Source organism: Bos grunniens, chromosome 14 (genome assembly GCF_055505025.1).
Source record: "Bos grunniens cultivar Pamir isolate PY7600 chromosome 14, Bosgru_T2T1.0, whole genome shotgun sequence".
Classification (NCBI taxonomy): domain Eukaryota; kingdom Metazoa; phylum Chordata; class Mammalia; order Artiodactyla; family Bovidae; genus Bos; species Bos grunniens.
In genome coordinates, this window is record NC_141178.1 from 34989033 (window position 1) to 35003664 (window position 14632).

Sequence of the window (14632 nt, forward strand, 5' to 3'; positions counted from 1 at the left end):
ACATCTGCATTGGCAGGCAGGTTCTTTATCACTAGTACCACCTGGGAAGACTTATAGCTCAACAACTGCCTTAGTTTTCTCACCTGTGAAACAGAGACACTAAGAGTACCTTTCTCACAGGGTTACTGTGAAGATAAAATGGGTTAATCTATGGAAAGGGCCTGACACACAGTAAACACTAATAGCAGTTAGCTCTTACTGCCCTCAATGCCAATCACAAACTTGGAACAGTTTGTGGGAATTGTGGGTAACCTGTAAATCTTTATTAAATGATTAATTCTGAGAGTACTATATAGATATTTCTGCCCCTTTTGTGTGTGTGTGTGTGGGGGGAGGTGTTTGCATTCTATGATCACATAAAACTTTTGTTTATTCCTTTTTAGAAATTCTTCATTAGACCCCAAAGAGGCAGCTGATTATGTTCAATGATAAAGGATATACAAGTAATATTGGCACATGATTACACTGAATTGGGATTTAGAAAATAACACACTTTGGAGTAAAGGACTTTGCCTGTTGTCCAGTCGCTCAGTTGTATCCGACTCTTTTCCGCCACGTGATGTGGCGTGTGGACCACATCACGCCAGGTTTACTTTTCATTTTAACCTCTTCATAATGTGAAAGTGGCAGAATGGTCTCAAGTATAGAAAAGAACATGGAGTTTCAGAAACTGTCTCTTCTACATTGCTGGGCTTGTGGAAACAAGTGTGTGTGTACTCAGCTGTGTCTGACTCTTTGTGACCCCATGGCCTGCAGCCTGCTAGGGTCTTCTGTCCTTGGAATTTCCCAGGCAAGAATACTGGAATGGGTTGCCATTTCCTACTCCAGGGGATCTTCCTGACCCAGGGATCAAACCTGCATCTTCTACACTGGCAGGTGGGTTCTTTACCAGCTAAGCCACCAGGGAAGCCTTGTGGGTTCCCACAAGCCTGGAATTGTGGAAAGATTATTCTAACTTGCCAACAGGGCCAAGCTTCTCCCACTAGGCTGTCTTAGCAATGTTTGGGATGGCTACTGCTGTGGCTGCTGCTAAGTTGCTTCAGTCGTGTCCGACTCTGTGCGACCCCATAGACTGCAGCCTACCAGGCTCCTCTGTCCATGGGATTTTCCAGGCAAGAGTACTGGAGTGGGGTGCCATTGCCTTCTCCCTGGGATGGCTAAGGGGTCTAATTAAACTTTATATTCTCAACACCTGTCACAATGCCTGGCCGTAAAGTAGAAAGCCAGAGAAAAACATTTTAAGGGCTTCTGAAATATTAAATAATCAAAGCAACCTGGGTCTCAGACGTTCCATCCGGACCTCACTTCCACCTACTTGGGTGGACTTCAGTCTCTCCTTGGAATGACACTCAAGGAGCGAGAAAAAGGGATCCAGTTGAAAACTCTTCTCGGGGTCATGGGAACACACTTCCTTCTGCCGCTAAGGAGGGAAGGACAGACGTGAGGCTGTAGGAGTGGAGCGCCTCTGAGTAGCAAGCGATAGCCCCGTCCCACGCGTTTCCCCGCCCCCGTCGTCACCCGCCCTAATTCTCACACTTGGAAAGAAACCCTTTGCCATACAGCTCTGGAGCCTGGGAGCCGGCACCTCTGAGATGGGCCTAGAGGACTCCGGCCGCCGCAGAGAGGGCCCCTCCCGGGGGCCCCACAACATCCTCCACGCGGCCGGGCTCCGGTCCTCCACCCTGCGTCCCTCACGAGGCTTCCTCGAAGGCGGCAGGGGCGTGGACGGCCCGGAGGAGGCCCAGGCCGCCGGTCCGCGGCTGGACGAGCTCAAGCGGCGGCTGGTGCGCGCCTTCCAGCGGGCGGTGCTGCGCGGCAGCTCCAGGCGTTTGCGGGAAGAGGCGGCGGCGCGGGAGGCGCAGAGCCGGGCGCGCGTGGAGAGCGCCCTGGCCGGGCTGCGCGCCGAGCTGGTGAGCGTGCCCGCGGCGGGCTCTCGGGGCCACCTCGCCTTGGTCCTCGCCCGGGGCCCTCGGCTGTAGGCCGCGCACGTGCCCCACCGCGGACTGGGGAGGCCGAGGGCAGCTTTTCCCGGGCAGACGGTGAGGCCGTGCAGCGCGGGCGAGCTGGGTTCCCGACGGCACTGATGCTACTGCCTCCCAGGCAGCATCCGGGAGGGAACCAGTTCTGCAGAGCCCAGGTGCTAGCTGACTGTCTCTGGTGAGGGCTGAGTCTACTGGTGACACAGCCAAGACCCCCGCAACCACTCCTCCTCAGCTTGTTCTCTATTTTTTTTCTACCAGATAGAAAGTTCCCTCTACGGCACTTACAGTGTTTGAGCATGAAAGGGGCTGGGGCGGAAATTTCAATGAAATAAACTTAGGGGATGGGTTGAGCGAGTCCATTAGCAAATGTTTCTTTTATTCTGCAAGTTTTACTATTTCCTTTCTCCTTGGTAAGAATTCAGAAAACAGGAAATGGAAATGGTAATAAGGAATTTTGTAAAATTGTAGCTTTTTAACATTAGGCAGGAGAACAGTAGGTAAATAGTTTAGTTACTGTTTTGTAATTTAAACCATTTTCGAGTTAGGCAAAATTTGAAATAAGAGCAATTTAAGCTTTAAAATGGTGCTACTTATTATTATGCGTGGGAATCTGGTGGTTCAGCGGTAAAGAATACAGCTGCAATGTAAGAAGTGAAATGAAGTGAAGTCGCTCAGTCGTGTCCGACTCTTTGCGACCCCGTGGACTGTAGCCTACCAGGCTCCGTCCCTGGGATTCTCCAGGCAGGAGTACTGGAGTGGGTTGCCATTTCCTTCTCCAGGATATCTTCCCAGGAGACCCAGTTCAATCCCTCGGTCGGGAAAATCCCTTGGAGATGGGAATGGCAACCCACTCCAGTATTCTTGCCTGGGAAATTCCATGGACAGAGGAGCCTGGTAGGCTGCATAGTCCATGGGGTCCCAAGAGTTGGGCACAATTTAGCGACTAAACCACCATCACCATGAATATGCATAGTGGAGATTTGGAAAGTTATACTCTTTTGCATTGCATGCTAATAAAATAGTAAGCACTACCTACTTTAGAACTGATTCAACCATCAGTTAATTGTCTGAAACTTAAAACTTTACCTTGTTTCTATGTTTAAGAAGGGCAAGAAGGTAGTACATTAAATTTTCATTTAATTTTACCTGTGTTAACAATTTGAATTTGACAAAGAATGTATTAATTTTGACCCAGCCATATAGTGGCTCAGACATAAAGCATCTGTCTGCAATGCAGGAGACCCGGGTTTCGATCCCTGGGTTGGGAAGATCCCCTGGAGAAGGAAATGGCAGTCCACTCCATTATTCTGGCCTGGAAAATCCCATGGACCCAGAGCCTGGTAGGCTGCTGTTCATGGGGTCGCAGACATGACTGAGCGACTTCACTTCACTATCAAAGAAACATGATTTTCTTCCAACACCTGAGCAGTGGGTGGGTGAAACCCCTTATTAGAAGAGATGGCCTGGATGGGCATGCTGTGGGTCAGGATGCCAACTGGATGGCGGAGACTGGGCTGAGCCAACCCTCTGCTGCTGACCTGGGGTGTCACCCCATCATACCTCAGTTGACTCATATTTAAATCAGGCGAAGAAAGTATATTCAAGAAGCTCCGAGACAGTTGAACTTTAGCTTCTAACTAGTCACTCCACCAGGAGTTTTAAGCAAGTAATGTACCAGGGTGGGGATAAAGCAGAAAATAAAATTTCAAACAGGTGACGGTTCACAGCCCAGCATTAATATTTACAGTCTCTGCTCTTATTGTTCCTGTTACCTTAGGAATGCTAATTAGCAAGTTTAGGTTTCATCTGTAAAATGGAGATAATAAACCCATAGAATGGCTCTAAGTATTATACAAGATAAATGTTACAGGAAGTGCCTAGAATATAGACACTATTCAGACTGGCTTTTACTGTTTTTTGGTTGTGCCCCCTCAAATGGCAGATACATAGGCATGAAAGATCAAGGGTTTTGCTGGAAAGAGGCAGAGATTGTCACACAGATGCTGTGTTCCCGAGACACAGACCATGGTCATTGTCTTGGCCACCACTTCATTGTTGTATGTGACCAGTCATGAAGAAGCAGCAAGAGAGTGTGGATCCCTAACATTATCACACTAGCCAGAACAAGCCATTTCTGATAATGGTCTCTTAGCCAGATTTCTGTAGGACTTGACACCCATCCACACCTTATTTGTTAGGGTGGTATTTGTGTAAGGAACAATGATGAACAGGCTCAGTTAGTTTACAGACGTTGCTATTTTTGTTTTCATTTATTTTCATGTTGCTATTTTTGAGATGTCATTTATGCTATTACTTGTTTGAATTGGTCTTCTTAATGGGATGGGTTGAATTCTGGGAGCTTGTGTGTGAATTTCAGGGGTTCTATATACTTCAAATTGTATGCCAAGCTTTGTGTGCACATAAAATTCACATCTTTCCCCAGAGTGAGTTAATAGTTTTCATTAGATTCTCAATGGATCCATGAGGAGAGAAAATTAAGGAACCATTGGTGTTCAGATTTCCTAAAGAATTATGAGTTACACGTACTTTTTTTTTTTTTAACTTAGATGGTAAGCTATTATCAATAATTTAACTGATTCTTGGCATGAAAGTACAGGATGGGTATTCATCAGTTCATCCATTTATTCATTCCTTCACTCAGTCTTTAAACAAATACACAGAGAACCCAACATGTTGTATGCACAGGCAGTGCACCCATGGTTAAGGATACAGTTAAGGATAGGAACAGACTTTGTGCTCAAAATCATCAGTTTAGTGTAGGCTGTGTGCTAGGAGAGGGACACGTACAGAATGCTGTGGAGGCACAGATAAGATGAGACAGAGAGGGCTTCTAAGAAGAGCTGGCATTTGGCTGGGCTCAACGGGAAGTGGGTGGCAAGGGGAAGAAAGGGCAGAAGATGTGGCTCAGTATGACGTGTTTATTCCAGGACAGGCAAGATTTCTGACCAGCTGCCCCAGGGGTGGGTGGGTGTGTGGGTGTGGGTGTGGGTGTGTGTGTGTGTGTGTGGGTGTGTGTGTGTGTGGAGAGGGCCAGCAGATAAAGCTGGAAGGGCAGGGCAGGTTTATAGGGCCTCTGTGCCACACTGGAGAACTGAAGCTTCGTGGGTGGGTGGGTGGGTGTGGGTATGTGTGTGGGTGTGTGGGTGTGTGTGTGGGTGTGTGTGGGTGTGTGTGTGTGTGTGTGTGTGTGGAGAGGGCCAGCAGATAAAGCTGGAAGAGCAGGGCAGGTTTATAGGGCCTCTGTGCCACACTGGAGAACTGAAGCTTCCTGTAGGCAGGGTGTAGGGGCTTCTCGTGCTGGTGGTTGTGTTGTCACTGTTTGTTTCCTGGATGTTCATTTACTTTATTCTGCAAACTCTTGCTATTAGAGAAATGGTTCCAAGTGCTGAAGAATGAAAAATATGTCAGAGGAAAACTGAACGAAATTATATCCGATGATTTTATTTTGCAAATTAGGAGGGGACCACTCATGTTTGCTTTTTACCAATGGAATGTCCTGGGTCACCCTTGGGTGATTTCTGATGGGGAGTTGATGTGGGGTTTTCAGCAGAGAGAACAGGGTTCTCCTGAACTGCATTAAACAAGACCCTAACTGAAGAAATATGCAGAGTTGGTTACTAGTTTTCAACTATAATGCAAAGATTATGCTGGACTGCCTCTTAGGTACACTGCCCGAAAGATCTATTTTTTCTTTTAATACATGAGGACCTTCACAAACTCCCATTGGAGGGAGGTTATAAATCAACCTTGCTCTACAACAGATTTCAGTCTAGAGTGAAAATTGTTAGATTCTATAAGTACACATAACTGTACATGTGCCTCTAAGGGGTCATTAAATGTTTTGCTCAACAGGGAGGCTGTTTAAAATCCTAAGAACTTGAAATGACAAGTAATCAAGTAAATGGGCCCAGGTCCTGAAAGCTCAGGTGGCCCTGGGCAGTTATCCTGGAGCTCAGAAAGCTCATAAAGATAAGTGATTTCCTCGCAAATCACATGCCATTGCTTGGAAACAGCCTTCCAAGGACAGGAATTTTTCAAATGGATAGCTCTGTGTATCAGCTATTTTTGTTTTCATTGCAAGGCCATTTCGAAAGCTATTTGTATATCTGGATTTTACCTTGTCGTATAGAAAGTCAGTTTTAAAGTCAGGCCAAATAGTCAGAACTGGAGAATAAGATGAAAAATACATCTTTCTTGATGTCTTATTTTCCTTCCTACAAAATCCTTATATTTTTCGTGTGCAGAGAGCAGGTTCATTTGATCCATATCTCAGGCTAATAAAAACCCTTATTCTCTTTCTAACTTTCAGCTGGAAATGCGTTTCCAGAATCGTCAGCTGGCCAGAACTCTGCTGGATTTAAACATGAAAATGCAACAACTGAAAAAGGAGGACGAAATGGAAACTGCATTAGAATCGCAGAGCTCTGAAGATAATGCTCAGAATCTGGAATGAGTAAATGCACAGATGAAGCTTTGAACCCTAAGAATAATGCAGACAACGCTGAAACAGTTCTAACAGTAACATGATGGATGCTTAGCATAGGATTTTAGGGGCAATTTTTAGACCAAAATCTTCTAGGCCATGGGGAAGTGCCAGTGCTATGAGAGGGGAGAGAGAGAATGGTGTGTTGACAAGTTTTAAAGTTATGTATTGTTTTGTGTGGGACATAGAAGTAAAAGAATGGACTGAGACTTACCTGTTGGACCAGTGGATAAGAATCTGCCTGCCAATGCTGGTTTGATCCCACGTCCTAGAAGATCCCACATGCTGTGGGGCAACTAAGCACCGAGCTGCAGCTGCTGAGCCACGCACCGCAACTGCTGAAACCTGCACGCTCTGAGCCCGCGCTCCGCAGTAAGAGAAGCCACTGCAACAAGCAGCCCGAGTGCCGCAACTCGCTGTGCAATAGCCTCTCGCCTCCGGTAGAGAAAGCCACCATAATAATGAAGATCCAGCACAGCCAAAATAAATCAAGTGTAGAAGAAGAATGTACGGAAGAATGTCTTAGTGCCAATTTCCAGCATTTTCTCTTGTGCTATCTTGATTTTCTGAACTTTCCTCAGAGTCTCATTAATTTTTGTTCTACTTGATTATACTTCGTTTGTCTGCCCAGCCAGCTGTTTAGTAGTCTTCCCTCCGCACCCCACCCCACCCCCATTTTTTTGAAGAATTACTTCTGCCTGGATTCCAACCATACCCTTCAGGTAGAGTCTGCCATTAAGGGTGACTCACCACCTTGGATATAGTCATGCGAATTAAGGCGGTTTGGTCAGATTGTTCTCCGGAGCTTTTGAACTAGAACTAAGGGAGCAGATGAATCTTAGAAGGTGATGGTGGAAGCAGCAGAGGGGCTTGGAAGCTGCTGGCGGCTACCAAGGGAGAAGGTTGCGCTTTTTGCAGAAGATTGAAAGGGCACCCCTGAGAGCCCAAAAGGGGAGAGAGAACTGCTCTTCCTTGGCTTTGGGGTCCAGCTGTTTAAATCCCCAGTCCTGGCTATCATTAGGATACATGAAAATTCTCTCCTAGCCTCCTATCACAATCTCCTTTTGCCAAGTCAACTGAGTTGGAGTTGTACGACTTGTACTCCAAAGATTCCTAACTAACACAATTCTTTTGTTATTAAGCTTTCAGGAGTTAAAGGGCTCATGTTGAATTAGAATAGCTACCTCTGCCTTAAAAGTGCTGCCTTCTGGATGCAAAAAATAAAGCTAATTTAAAAAATAGTTTCCATATTCATAATAATCATCTGTAAAAATTAATTTATAAAGCAGGTTATTTGCACATTTAATTAACAATAAAAATTAGTTCTGGAAGACAAAGGAGAACAGAATGGATGTGGTCTTTCTCTTAAATACAAAGTTTTATGTGTGTGAGGATTTGAGGATTTTCTGAACAAATTTTAGTTTGTCCTTAACTTTTTTGGGTTGCCATCTCATGCGAAGAGTTGACTCATTGGAAAAGACTCTGATGCTGGGAGGGATTGGGGGAGGAGGAGAAGGGGACGACGGAGGATGAGATGGCTGGATGGCATCACTGACTCGATGGACGTGAGTCTCAGTGAACTCCAGGAGTTGGTGATGGACAGGGAGGCCTGGCGTGCTGCGATTCATGGGGTCGCAGAGTCGGACACGACTGAGCGACTGATCTGATCTGATTAATGAATTCTTAAATTCTTTGGTACTTAATTTCTTCTCTCTGTGAAACTGAGGTACCACTAGGTTTCAACTTCCAGGACATTGTCAATGAGGTGTCAGCAATATCCTGAGACCTAGTCCCTGGATTTCTTGAGATATTCTGCATATGTGCTCCTGCCTTCCAAATATACAGGCTGATTTCTTAAATTGCATTTGTAAAACAGGTTTCATATATGTTTCTTCATCAAAGTTATAGAAATTCTGAAGAAAGAGGCAGTGGAATTCCTCATGATCTGTTCTTCAAAAGAGACTAATCAGATATTGGAGCAGTCATTCTAAAGTACATTTTACAACTTAACATTTATAAATTATTGAGATTTTGTGTTTGGCAGATATTCAGGATGCTTCACTTTATAAGTGCAATTCTTTACAGAATGCAGAGAAACTGATGTTAGTTAGCATTCATGTGAATGATTTGATTCCACTAAATGTGCTCTGTTGGGAATCAAAAGAAACTAAAAAAGAGAACTTTTGAAAATGGATGCATTGTTTTTGACATTGTCAGATAAAAAGTCCACAATTTATTGTAAAGTTCTTGGTCACCAGTTTTTTGTCCTATCTTTCAGTGATAAACTTTGGATCACCATATCTTTTAGGAATGACAGATGGAGAAACAGAGAAAGAAACTCTTTGTTTCAAAAGTCTCTTATTTTTTGAAGCCCTCATTAGAGGAGGTGGCTTGTGATATTAGCTGACACAAAGAGATACAGTGAGAACTCAATACATGGGACACTATTGCTATTAAATGTTTTTGCTTTGTTTCCCCTCATGAAGTGAATTCTGCTCTCATACCATAGCCTTCATCTTTTTTTTTTTTTTTTTTAAGTAGCAGAAGCCAGATTGTGTTCATATATAGATGTATTTTTGCAACTGCACTCAGCTGTTTATTGTTTGCTGAATTCTGGTTCTGTTCGCTGCTCATAGACAACAGGGACTCTTTTCTACAGGATGTGGGAATGCACTTCCAATGGCTACACTTCCTCACTTTTCAGAGTGTTTAAATAAGTGAGAGCAACTGTGTGACATCTTCAAGAAATACGAGGTGGAAGGGACCAAACTACTGCCAGCTGGAGGGGAAAATGAGAAAATAATTATAACCTAAATGATGCAGCAGGGAAGCAGTAACTGGGTGAGTCAAAGTACGTAAGATGTTCACCCCAGTAGTGGATAGAGAGTGCCAAAGACGAGAACTGAGAAAACAGTTAAGTGAGGAAAATACGGTGTTAAGGTTTTCCAAAATGCTGATTTCTCACAGCTTTAATTACAGGGGAAACCATGTTAGTTGGGAACAGGCTTTCACTCTATGGTTCCTGGTTAGGACCTACCAGAGAAGAGGTGCCAAATTAATTATGACACTTAGGAGCTTTGCACAGGTTGTTAGGCATTAAATCCCTTTACGGGTGGCCTGGATGAATCCACATTTGGTTGCTTGCCAGACTGCTTCTGCTATTATAACAGGTGCTTCTGGAACACCAGCCTGGGCAGAGTGTGTTGTGGGTAAACCTGGGATGGCTGAGCCTGTACCAGTGTAACTGCAAGAATGCCGTCTCCCCTGGTCCCTGCCCTGGCAGGGTGCCGGGCCAACAGGCAACCGTCAGTTTGGTGTATTCACCACTGTTATCACTGCCAGAGTCCCTCCCAGCCCTGAGCCTGGCACAGGGCCGTCCGGTGCCAGCTGCTTCCTCTCGTTCATTGTCGCTACCTCTCCTGCCTCTTTGGCTGTGTCATTAACGAAGGTTATGGGAAGATTAGAAATATGGGTAGGTTTCAGGTTGAACCTATGCCACTCTGCTTACCTCTGCGTCTGGCAACCTCTTGTTTCACCTGGACCAGGTGCTATAACTCAGAGATGGGCATGGACCTCTCATAGCAGCCCGAGCCAGGTACTGCTTCTCAGGGGGCCATGCACCATCAGTGCTTCTGGGTCTTGGCTCTGATGAATGCTGGGGCTTACAAATTTCTACCTCTTCCTTAAAGAACACACGGCTACCATCCTTCTGTGCTGGGACCAGTGCAGGAGGGACCCTTGGGATGTAATGATAATGAAACCAGCAATGACACTGGGCCACCCTCTTCTGTGTCCAGTGTTGTTCCAGGAATGGAACAGTATGTATTAGCTTATTTAATCCCATGATGATTGGTATGCACGTAGACCATGATTTTGGAGTCATCTGGCCTTGATATTTAGCCCTGGCTCTGTCACTTGCCAGCTTTCTAACCTAAAGTAAACTGCTTTTAATCTCTTTAGATCTGTCAAAAGAAGCTAGTCAAAATGGGTTGTCGTTTAGTGGCCAAGTCATGCCTGTTCTTTGCAACTGTGTGGACTGTAGCCCACCAGGCTCCTCTGTCCATGGGATCTCCCAGTTAAGAGTACTGGAGTGGGATGCTATTTCCTTCTCCAGGGTATCTTCCAGACCCAGGGATCAAACCCACATCTCCTACATTGGCAGGCAAGTTCTTTACTGCTGAGCCACTGAAGCCCCAAGTCAAAATAGTATCTGTCTTATTTAAAACCTGAGGAGCTCAAGTTAAAGAACCTTGAAGCAGGTTTGGGAGACAGAGTGAGTGGTGAAGGCTCTTTAACTTCCTGTGTTTCTTTCTTTTACATCTTCAGTTCTACATGATCGTACTGCACTTTTGGACTCAGACCTTCCCTGTGCCTCTTTTCTTCGTCATGTCTTCACTGTGACTCTCTAACGTTCTGCCGCCTGCTCTCTGTTGTGATGTTGCCTCTTCTGCTGCTGCTGCTAAGTCACTTCAGTCGTGTCCGACTCTGTGTGACCCCATAGACGGCAGCCCACCAGGCTCCCCCGTCCCTGGGATTCTCCAGGCAAGAATACTGGAGTGGGTTGCCATTTCCTCCTCCAATGCATGAAAGTGAAAAGTGAAAGTGAAGTCGCTCAGTCGTGTCCAACTCTTAGCGACCCCATGGACTGCAGCCTACCAGGCTCCGCCGTCCATGGGATTTTCCAGGCAAGAGTACTGGAGTGGGGTGCCATTGCCTTCTCCAAGGGAGATATGAAGTCACCAGTAACTGCTACTTACCAACCCCTGAATCTGCCTGGCACACAGTGCCATGTGCATTTAAAACTTGGTCATCCCAGCAACACTGTGAGATTGGAACTATTGCTTTATCCATTTTATCGAGGAGGAGATGAGTATAAAGGAGGCTAGGTGAGTGGAACTGTCAAGATTCTGGTCCAGGGCTGGGTGTAGCGTGGTTTTTGAGATCCTCCCGAGGGTTTCCCTTGTGGCTCAGCTGTAATGGAAGCCTGTACGAGGTGCTAGGCATATTTTCTGCAAGGGTCAGACAAAGAAGACTTCCTTGAGGACATGCTATTAAGTTCTTTCTGTTTCACCTGGAAAAAAGCCCTCATTCTGTGCCTTACATTCTACATAAACAAGCTGGGTGATCTGAACACACTACTCCACTCTGTTTGGGCCTCATTTTACTCATTGGAGAGCTTCCCGGTGGCTCAGATGGTAAAGAATCTGCTTGCAATGCAGGAGACCTGGGTTCGATCCCTGGGTTGGGAAGATCCCCTGGAGGAAGGGAAAGGCTACCCACTCCAGTGTTCTGGCCTAGAGAATTCCATGGCCAGAGGAGGAGCCTGGTGGCCTACAGTCTATGGAGTTGCAAAGAGTCGGACACAGACTGAGTGACTTCAACTTTACTTACTGGAAAATGAGAGGAAGAGTGGAGTGGTCTCTAAAGCACTTTTCTAACTTGGAGACTCTATTCCAATGCTGCCTGCTTGTACCTGGACCCTCCATCACTTACCTCTGACACCTGTGGTTGGGGTGGGGGAGGGGAGGCGGGCTGCTGGCTGTTAATCACTGGCCCTGGGCTGTGAGTTGTACTCTCCCGGTCCTTGACCCCATCACGCCCTGGCTGTGGCAGCCTTGATGACAACGGGAAGCAATTCTTGTCACTCTCAGATGCCTCTCTGCTCTTCTCACCCGCACTGTGACTGCAGCCAGGGGAAAATGTCACATTTGCACTTCACAAGGAGACAAGTATTGCTCAGACCTTTTATGTGTTAGATTTTGGAAGCAGCCTGGCAGATTGCCTGCTGAGGGGGACGCGGCAGGCTGAGAGCGGTGTAATATGTAGCTAGGAGTGCAGTCTCTGGAGTCCGGTGACAGAGGTGGAAATCTTGGCTTCTTCAATGCCTCATTGTGCTTTTACTGCTGAAGTTCAGTTTGCTTCTTCTCTATAAAGTGATAATAGTCACACCTACCCACCTGATGGACTTGTGGCGATCTCATAGATTAAGGTATGTGAAGTGTTTAGAATGCTCTCAAGTAGTGTTTATTATTTTAACAGCCCACCTAACTAACATCCTGCTCAGCCTTCTTGTCTACTGGAAGCGCCCGATTCCAAGAGAGACTGAGAAGGACAGTTTCACTTTCCCCAGATCTTCTGGGAGTTTAAGATGGCTATGAAATCCAGTTGTTTTTTTTTTTTTAAAGATAAATATTAATTTTTTTAAATTTTATTTTATTTTTAAACTTTACAATATTGTATTAGTTTTGCCAAATATAGAAATGAATCTGCCACAGGTATACCTGTGTTCCCCATCCTGAACCCTCCTCCCTCCTCCCTCCGCATACCCTCCCTCTGGGTCGTCCCAGTGCACCAGCCCCAAGCATCCAGTATCGTGCATCGAACCTGGACTGGCGACTCATTTCATACATGATATTATACACGTTTCACTGCTATTCTCCCAAATCTCCCCACCCTCTCCCTCTCCCACAGAGTCCATAAGACTGATCTATACATCAGTGTCTCTTGAAATCCAGTTTTGTATAATAAGACATAAAGGAAATTTGCAGGGGTTTTCCTGAGAACCGGGCTTCCCCTGTGGCTCAGCTGGTAAGAATCTGCCTGCAATGCGGGAGACCTGGGTTCAATCCCTGGGTTGGGAAGATCTCCTGGAGAAGGGAAAGGCTACCCACTCCAGCATTCTGGCCTAGAGAATTCCATGGACTATATAGTCCATGGGGTCACAAAGAGTCAGACACAACTGAGTGACTTTCACCTTTACAGCACCATTTTCTCTTCCTACAAAATGAGGAATAGGAGTAAGCTCTCTTTCTCCTTATGTCCTTGCTGAGGAACACTCTCACATGAGGTGGGAAAGCCTGCACCTGCAGCAGCGACCCTGTGACCAAGGTGGGAGGTACCTGGACTCTTTGAGGATGGGAAGACAGCAAGATGAAGAGAAGCAATGGTTCTGATGCCACCAGTGAGGTCCTGAGCCAGCCCTGAGACTGCCTACCTGTGGCTAGTCTTGATCTCTAATAGAAGAGCAACATCGATAAAACTGAATTATTCATCACTTTTATTTAAGTATTTAGTTCCATGAACACAATGAAGGATCACTGACTGACACACCTGAATCCCAACAACCTCCTGGGATGAAGGCTCAGGATGATGTATATCTGACTGCAACCTTAGATATCAGAAGCTACATGCAAAGGATTCCAGAAGCATCATTTAGTTGCTTAAAAGCCTGTAATGAGGACCCACCTCATGCAACAGGAGACCAATCAAAGCATATCAGAGTAAAATGCATCTGAGAGAGACTCTCTCCCTAATGCTGTGGAGACTCTGGAATTCTGCAGTAAAGGTTCTAATGAAAATATTTCCACATACTCACACTTGTTAAGAGAAAGACAGCAGGTCCAAAATGGAGTCACTTATGTTAAGCCCCATGCCATCAAACTGAGACTTAACTCAATTACAGTTTAGGGCCTCTGAGAAATGGAAGTTTAAACCAGTCAACCAGTAATCATGTGATCAGCGCTAATCAGGTAATTTGTCTGATAGAACCCTGCCATCCCCTAAAAGAAAGTGACCCTGCAATAACCAACCCACTTTTTTTTTTTTTTTTTTTTGGCCTAATAGAACTTCCTTCTTTCTACTCCCTATTGGCTATAAAAGTCTTTCATTTTGTCAAGCTCCTATCTGCAAGATTGGATTCTGTCTGCTTCAAATTGATTTTTTCTCAAATAAACTCTTAAAATGTTTCAATATGTCTCAGTTTATCTTTTAACACACTCCATGAGGGATACCCAAACGCCTATGGAACCTACCACCTATCTGATTCTGTCAGAGAAGCCATTTTATTTTTCAGCAGTTGAAATAATTGGAATGAAATAATTTTCTAACGTGTTTGAAGAGTGAACTGGCAGCAAAGTACAGTAAACTGTTCGTCAGCTTTAAAATTTTATTTCAGGGAAGTTTAACAAACTGTCCAAAGAATAAAAACCAGTCAAAATCAAGTCTATACAAAAATTGCTTCTGAATTGGTATTAAGGATGCTCGTCTCTTTAAACTTCTAAAGGATTCATTTAGGAATCGTCATGCAAAGAAATTCCTCAAGATTTCGAGGTGAGATTGTCGGGTTACTGAGAGCACAACCAATGAC

At 45.3% G+C, this 14632-nt stretch overlaps 1 protein-coding gene across 4 annotated transcripts; it reads left to right on the forward strand.

Annotated features, from left to right (window-relative positions):
* Window positions 1–1553: 1553 nt before the first annotated feature.
* AARD (alanine and arginine rich domain containing protein) lies at window positions 1554–7823 on the forward strand. Of its 4 annotated transcripts, none has more exons than XR_015140650.1 (2): window positions 1554–2157; window positions 6313–7823. XR_015140650.1 is itself a non-coding variant. In XM_086336340.1 (2 exons), the coding sequence occupies exons 1-2, from the start codon at window positions 1593–1595 to the stop codon at window positions 6454–6456; spliced, it is 462 nt and encodes a 153-aa protein (XP_086192466.1). In that variant the 5' UTR covers window positions 1554–1592; the 3' UTR covers window positions 6457–7823. The 4 variants fall into 4 exon arrangements, 1 of the variants encoding a protein (XP_086192466.1); XR_015140652.1 differs by having other exon boundaries at window positions 1554–2137; XR_015140651.1 differs by having other exon boundaries at window positions 1554–2039.
* Window positions 7824–14632: the final 6809 nt, after the last annotated feature.